We start from the raw sequence: 8,332 nt of genomic DNA, 5'->3' as shown, positions 1-8,332 counted from the left end.
TTTGATGTTCTTCAGAATGGAGAGGAAATCCTGGGATTAGTTCATACTGCCCACTATGGTAATCGGGTTAGTGGTGCAGTTTATCGTTCCGTAATTAATGCAGGGGGGTTAGGTAATGGCTGCCAAGGGTTAGAGATGGTGTATGAGGCAAGGTGAAGGGAGGGAGGTGGGTTGGAGGCGATCTTTATCCCCCAACCCATCTCCCACCTATCCCATCCCCATCCCATCCTCACCCACTTTGTGCCCACCCCATTCCCCACCATTCCCACCCCCTGCTAGTGTCCTTCTGTAATCAGTGCAGTGTTGGTATTGGCTGCCTAGAGTTAGAGATGTTGTATTAGGTAAGGTGGAGGGGTGGGTTGAGGGGCCCTCAGACCCCCCAATCCACCTCCCACCCACCCTTGAAGAGAAGTGGGTTGGAGGGCTCCGAACCACCCAACCCACCTCCCACCCACCCCGGAAGGGAAGTGGGTTGGAGGGCTCCTGGTGCCCCCCAACCCACCTCCCGCCATTCCAACCCACTGCTGCACAGAGCAGTATTTTTTCAGTGTTATCCCCAGCTGATCACAATAGATCAAAGTCTTTGAGGATCACTACGATATTTGTTACCAGTAGCATACTAATGAACCACTGGAAGTCCTAGTGTTATCCCCAGCTGATCACAATAGATCAAAGTCTTTGAGGATCACTACGATATTTGTTACCAGTAGCATACTAATGAACCACTGGAAGTCCTCTGACTGGAGCCAATCAAACATCTTCTGCTTCCAGTCTCTGGCATCCATATCATTGGGAGGGCCCCTTCTCTGTACGGCCTCCTCCCCGCCATGCCAGTAAAATTTGAAGCAGTCTAGTCCTTTGTAAACCGCTATGAGGATGAGCACAATGATGATGAATTGGTTTAGCACTGTGCCCGAATTTGTCCTCATGGCCTCAGTTTCAGCCTTGCGGTATAGTTCTTCCATGATCTCCTCCATTCTCTTTATGAAGGCTTCTTGTTGTTCCTTGAGGGTTTGTCCTGCTACCTCAGTTGGTTTGCCTCCTGCTGGGAAGATCACCCAGAAGAGGATCAGAATTAGTACCGACAGTACAGGGGACATTTTAGAGGATTCTGGTCTTTCTGAATCCAAATGAAATGTCGGTCACTGTAGCTGAAGGGTAGTAGTGATCAACACTTGATGGTATATAATCACTACAGAAAATCCAAAGACAGGAATGGCAACTTGGCGATCGCTATCAAGTGAGCAATCAATGCAAATCGCTAGGGATCGAGTGCGTTGAAATACAGGGCAATCGATACGAGCAGCTTTTTGCAAAGCAACGGAATCCGCCGACCAACAGCCGACGAATGACCTCTGCTTCAGCAATCACTGCTATTTATGGACTTGAGTGAGCTGATTTGCTGTGATTCCAACCAATCAGCAGCCACCATTATTCAATTGTTGTGAGTAGGGGATGTGGGAGGAAACCGGAGTACCCAGAGGAAACCCACACCGACACGGGGAGAACCTGCAAACTCCATGCAGATAGTGTCCTGGCTGGGATTCGAACCTGGGACCTAGCGCTGCAAGGGCCAGAGTGCTAACCCCTGAGCCACCGTGCTGCCCATATTACATTGTATGTATGGAAAGATGGGGAGCCGCCTTGTGTTTTCTGGTCAGCTTTTTATAGTTGTTTGGGGGAAATTTTATATGATGTTGTCTTTCTGGGGTCTTTTTTTCCATTGTTTTTGTTACATTTGTTGATGAACAGCCAGCTCACAGGTGTATGCAGGAGTTACATAAAAAGCAATAATTTATATTTTTATCATAAAAACCTGGAATATAACAAGGGTGCTTTATAGAACTGATGTGGGAATTTCTAGGCACCCTTTTCAGGTATTTCTATTGGCTCCTTTACAGATAGCACCCAACTTAGTCATTGCTGAGCAATCATTTATAGACATCTGCCAATGGTAATTTCTTTACTGGGGAAAATACCATTATCATCAAATTTGGGGGTGCACATAAATATTTGTTTTTATGTAGCTCCTGCATACACCCATGAGCAGTTGTCTGTTATACTATTGGCTGCCTGACCTTCACATGGCATTTTTACATATGTAAGTGTTCATTTAATAATGTATGCGTATAATTGATGTAATAAAGTACATTAGGACCCCTTTACTGCTCTGATGATAATATTTTCGCTCTCCCTGTCTGGCCTTGATGATGGCAGTGACATCATCAGAGTGCGCAGGCTGGAGAAGAAGGAGCCCGCTGCAGGGAGCGCAGGATGTGTTTCTGCCAGCCAACAGGCACTCCTGACAGTCTGTGTAGTATCCAATCATTGGAGGTGCCTAGTGCAGGCTCCTCCCCCAGGGTACACCACTGGGGCAAATTGATATTCCACTTGATAAAGCCTATATTCGCCATTATCCTCTGGAAAGATCCCCTCTGCCGTGTAGTCATAAACACCTACTGATCAATGTAACATAGAGGAGGAGGAAGAAGAACTCTTGAAGGCTCACTGCACGGAAACAGTCCTGAAGTTCTAATAGTGTGCTTATCTGATAGACCTTATCCCATGCCAAGAATAGGAGGAGAAAGGGAGAGCGCCATCTATAGGCGATCTTCCTGCAGGATAACGAGATATAAACGGAAGGCTACTGGATGGTCTAGAGCAGTGTTTTTCAACCGCTGTTCCGCGGCACACTAGTGTGCCTTGAGAGATCTTCGGGTGTACCGTGGGAAATTATCCAATTTCAGTTAATTGGTCCCAAAATGATTTATTTACTGCAAAAAATTTGTCTTCATTTGTCTATACCAGCGATGTATAGTGATAGGCAGAACCAAAAAAAACTCTTCCACTAGATGGCAGCAGGTAGCTAATTTACGTGTCTGACTTTTTGGTGGTGTTCCGTGGGATTTTTCTAATTGTAAAATATGTGCCGCGACTAAGAAAGGTTGGGAAACACTGGTCTAGAGGACAAATCTGCAGTGCCTTAAAAAACTAGGCGGTCTTTGTCTCTAGCTACTTGGAAAAGGCCTTTTCTTGGTTTGGCAATGGTGTAACTTTACCACAATGTCCCCTGGTAAGCCATTGGTGCCCTTGCAGCTAAGCTCGAGGTGCAACCTATCCATCTCTAAACACTCTACATGTAAAGATGGCACCAATTCCTGGAAAAGGGCTGTCACTGTCCCATGAAGGTCTCAAACTGTTTCCAGAAGACCCCGAAAATGGAGGTTACTGCTGTGTGCCATGTTTTCACTATCCTTCTGTTTGGCCCTAATGATTTGTAATTTACACTGACTCTAATTGAGAGGCATGGGATGCAAAGACTTTAGTAGAATCATCCATTCCGGATTCTAGAGAACCCAATGCCTTGCCTGGGAGGAGATCAAATGCAAACATAATAAATAAAGAATAATAAAGTTGATGCAAAATTCTTCTCCATTCATGCTCTAGTGCTGGTCACATGATCAAGAGTCTAGGCTTTTGGTCATGTGATATTCTCATCAAGATTGTGGCAGAATTTCAGGCAAGTATCTAAATACAAAGCAGTAATATATCTGTGCACACTAAAGGAGGAGATTTCAGATAACTTGTGGAGGCCATTGCCTGCTTGGCTTGGCTTTCTTTACAATATAATCCAGTGTTCTTCCAGCCGCTTTTAGCTGGGTGCACCACCCGCCTGTTTTTGGGTGCTTACTGAAAAGTTTGGTCATGATAAAGGGGCTACCACCCACCTACAGCTCCTTCACACCCAGCATAAAAATTTCTGTAATTCTGTAATATTCTAATACTTAATAAAAAGAAAAGTGCATCAATAAAACTGGTGTTGAAGTTCATAATATATTTATATATTTATTATATATACAGGAAATGTTTATATTTGACTTTTATCCCTGGCAAGCTTTTGGGACATGAACTGGGCCAATGCTATGACAATTATGGTGCCATTTTTTGCCATGGAGCAAAATGTCCAGTGATAGTTGTAATGGACCATATATTTACCATCTGCAGCCAGTAGGTGGAGCATTCTGCCATCTAATGAAGAATATTCTGTGATACAGTCAGTTATTATAATGTTTGTTTTTATGTCTTTTATTGTTATTTATCTGTTGCTTGTGTCTTTTTTTTCTTCTCCAGGGTACACAGCCGGCACTCCTTATAAAGTCCCTCCAGCTCAGAGTAATAGTGCCCCTCCACCCTATTCCCCATCCCCTAACCCATACCAGACGGCGATGTACCCCATCCGAAGTGCCTATCCCCAGCAGAACCTGTATGCCCAGGTAAGGGTACCGGCCGGTAGCCACTAGGCCACTGCTTCCACATACAGAGCATCTCTGCAGCATGCTGGCAGGTGACAGGCTTTTCTACACGTGCTGTGTTTGCTTTCTAACACTGGAAGATATTGCACAGTTTTTGTTTAGATGAACCTGGAATGTAATTCACAGATACAAATGTTTAATTGGGTCTGCAAGCACAGCAAAATACCATAAAATAGTGAGTTCCTGTCTTGTAGTGAACATTTGCAGGGGGTAAACTCTGACAACACTGCTTGAGATTTCCATAATCATTTCCGCTCCCCGTTTCTGCCCTTCACAGGTGTGTGCTTAGTGATAGGTCTGCCCTTACTGCAGTGTTAGTATCTCCAGTCATCTCTTAGCACCACCTGCAGTTAGATGACTGTATTGCACCCAGGAAAATATCTATAACAATACACTAAACCAGCGGTCGCCAACCTTTCACACCTCAAAGACCACTAAATTCATCATTTTAAATCCAACGGACCATTAATATGAATTTTTTTTAAAGATAAATACTTTTGTAAAATAATGATCTTCCTAATGGTGCCTGACAAGGACTGTGGAGGCTCTGATTTATTGATCAGCTTACGGTTAAGTGAAGTATTTCTATTGTTATTATTATTATTAGTTGCATTATCTTTGGTAATACCAAAGAAATGCAAAATAATTGTTAACTTTTTCTCACTCATTATGGGTTTATTTCAGACCAAACAAGAAGTGATAGTTATGAAAGTCAAATTATTTGATACCAATAAATATAACAGTGAAAGAAAATACATAGTTAGGGTCATACTTACCTTAAAAAAGCATTGAGAAATAAACTAATTAAATAAAACCATCAGATGAGAATCCGTATTAGCAGAGCAGGGTGACTGTTGTAATGCTAAAAAAAAATACTGAAGGGTACGGCTCGGCAATGATTGCCTCATACAACTTCAGACTACACTGACCTCACTTGTTTTTCTGTCTCTAGTTCATGAATTACGTGCAATATAAAGGCAAAAGTTGTCATTCAGAATATAAGAATTTATTAGAATATTATTTTTGCATTTATATTAAAACATAAAAATTGCAAATAATGTCCAAATTTCTCTGTGGACCACCGTTTTTTCACGGACCACTCCACTGGTTGTTTCCCCACCTTTAACATGGGGGAACCCTTGAAATAACTTTGTGGTCTTCAGGGAACACCTTCTACGATATCCACAAATCACAATATTCTAGTGTGGTGGTCAGAAGGTAGAATGGAGGAGATATAATTCGTACTCTCAATGCAAATGACTGTTTTGGCAGAATGTGCCCTTGTGCTTGTTACGACATTGATTCTGACTTCTGTGCATCTCCTAATTCTTGTTCTTCAGGGCGCTTACTACACTCAGCCGGTCTACGCCGCACAGCCCCATGTTATCCACCACACCACTGTGGTCCAACCAAACAGCATCCCCTCTGCTATATACCCGGCCCCCGTAGCTGCACCACGGACTAATGGCGTTGCAATGGGAATGGTTGCCGGAACTACCATGGCCATGTCAGCTGGTGAGTTCTTCAAAATGTATTGATTCCTGATGAATCCTGTTCATCCATGAACTGTACCAAAGTGATCCTCCCATTCAAATGCATGTTAAGTGTGCAGAGATCTTGACTACTGAAATCTGGAGGGTAAATACCAAAAACTAAAGGCTGATTTACTTTACCAGAAACCATCCAGAATCAAAATGTCTTTTTTTTAGCTAAACAAAAATATTAAAGTCAACGTCAAGTCAAAGTCAAACCTAAAATGTTCATTTTTTTTCTTTAGACTGAGATAGAGTAGGGAAGGGTTAGAAGCTCTGATAGGGTGATTTTTATTTCAGTTTTTAATCCTGAAGATAAACAGGAAGTGTGAATATATCTCTCCAAAGTGAGAAGAATTACCCTCTTAGACAGTTGTAACCCGAACAGGAACTTTTGTGGACAATAGTTCTGGGAACAGTTCTAAATACAGGTAGTCCCTGGGTTACACACGAGATAGGGACTGTAAATTTGTACCTACGTTGAATTTGTATGTAAGTCAGCACAGGTACATTATTTTAATAAAAGGCAATTAGGACAGATGTTTCACATATTATTAGGCAGGGTAGTGTCAGTTACTGTATAAAAGTAGGCATCCATTAACTTCTGGAGCAGGCTGTGCTTTGATATGCAAAAAGAAACAACTGCAGAGTTTGTCTTGGTCATTAGAGTTACAGGAGTTTGCAGAACAGCAAAAGGTTTCTTCTGTAATTCATGCCAACTGACCCCCCTCCCCGCCCATCAAGCATCCGTCCTGCACACCAGCAAGCAGGGAAGCCCCATTCGTATCTAGGAGCCCTCTGTATGTCGAATGTCCATAACTAGGGGAATACCTGTAATTAGATTTCCCATCACTCTTCAGCTGATGGGTGATGATGAAAAATGAGAGAAGACAATTTTATCATCAGGTAATCACACCACAATTACAATTTAATAAAGGATTACATTCTTACCTACCCTGTGCAGAAATAAAATATATTTTGCCTTTCCATGCACTTTAATCCTTTCGGCTCTCCAGAGCAAGACTTATTTTATTTTCTTTGGGCTATGGAGACAAAAAGACATAGAAAAGTGTTCATTAATAAATCCCATCTCCTGCCTAAAGATCTTCAGATGGCTTTCCATTAGATTTTCCTGGTCCTGCCTGCATTCACCAGACACCATAAACTTTACTGGAGGTTGATTAGACATTAACTGACTAACCACTGAAATCTGTGATGCCCACTGATGTACTGCAGGATTAATATATTGAAAGGCCTTAAATAGGGTCGCAAGATCCCAAGGAGGGGAATGTTACATCTGGTAATATTTTGCAAACCAGTTTACAGGAAAGGGGGGACAGATCTGGATAAAGGTAATATTCCTTTGTAATCTCCCTCCCAAAAAATAAACTAAATTTAAAAATTCCAATTGCAATCTTTTTGTATCGCATGAATGATAACCTAGCAAAGCAGGCTATGAATAGTAGAATTGTATTGAATTAGGACTGATCTGAGCTTACAATACCTTTTTTTCCCCCAGGCACGTTATTGACGACACCTCAGCACACTGCCATAGGAGCACATCCCGTCTCTGTGCCAACATACAGAGCTCAAGGAACCCCAGCGTACAGCTATGTACCCCCCCACTGGTAATCCTGCTGGCCTGTCTATGTAAGTACAATGGCAGAAAAATGTTTCTTGTGGTGCTGTGGTAGTAATAGGGGGATCTCTTGTGGTGGGTGTGGATGAGCAACAATTGTTTGTGGTAAAACACTCAATTAGGTCCATTACACTACGTCTTGATGGAAGCAAGCATTTCATTTATTGACACACATTGGGCCTAGTTAGCTCTCAAAGACTGGAGAAGATAGATTATCATGGGTGACCAATGATGATCATGAATGATCCAGCAAACCTGGAATAGGTCCGGTCCAGGATTGCTTTTTAAAAAATCAATTTCAGGTTTGCTGGAATCTGCCAGATGTATCAGTGGGGTAACCTGTACCCTGACAATATTTGATATGTCAAGCAGGGACCATGGTGGCAAAGGTAACTGAGATTCGGGGCTCACTATTCATGAGTCATGAACCTCCAGTAAGTAAGCTGATGATAACCGACCATGCCAGCAGAGATTTTACTTTGGCTTACAAGCAATGGGCAAAATAGCAGTGTTATTCTGCTTGACGCCAACACTGAAACAAGGAGGAGGCATCACTGGAAAGATATAGAGGGTAAGTAGAAATGGACAATTTCTGATATGGGGAGCAAAGGTCTACTGTAATGAAGCCTGTAAATAACCAGTCAAAGGGGCATAAACCATAGTTATACCCACCTATGTGTGACCAAACGTTTTATTCTTGTCTTGCAGGTCCGGAGTAAACATTGTATGCAAATGCTCAAGTCTTACATGGGTGCTGGAACAACTGACCAGCCGCACCAAGTCTGTCTGCAAGATCAAAACAACGGAACACAAAAAGTGCATCGGTCACTTTACTATTCTTAGTATTT

At 42.4% G+C, this 8,332-nt stretch overlaps 1 protein-coding gene across 1 annotated transcript in view; it reads left to right on the top strand.

The window, feature by feature from the left end:
- The window catches only part of FAM168A (family with sequence similarity 168 member A), a gene marked incomplete in the record, with an annotated part of 76,827 nt that extends 68,495 nt beyond the window's left edge, over positions 1 to 8,332 (top strand). The window contains 4 exon segments of the mRNA XM_072401068.1: positions 4,132 to 4,274; positions 5,654 to 5,828; positions 7,365 to 7,495; positions 8,193 to 8,332. Of these exon segments, the coding sequence (XP_072257169.1) occupies positions 4,132 to 4,274; positions 5,654 to 5,828; positions 7,365 to 7,477 (431 nt within the window).

The sequence above is a fragment of the Pyxicephalus adspersus genome, chromosome 1 (assembly GCF_032062135.1).
Source record: "Pyxicephalus adspersus chromosome 1, UCB_Pads_2.0, whole genome shotgun sequence".
NCBI classification, from domain to species: Eukaryota; Metazoa; Chordata; class Amphibia; order Anura; family Pyxicephalidae; genus Pyxicephalus; species Pyxicephalus adspersus.
Note: the sequence above shows the minus strand (reverse complement) of the source record. Positions and strands in the feature narration are given on the sequence as shown.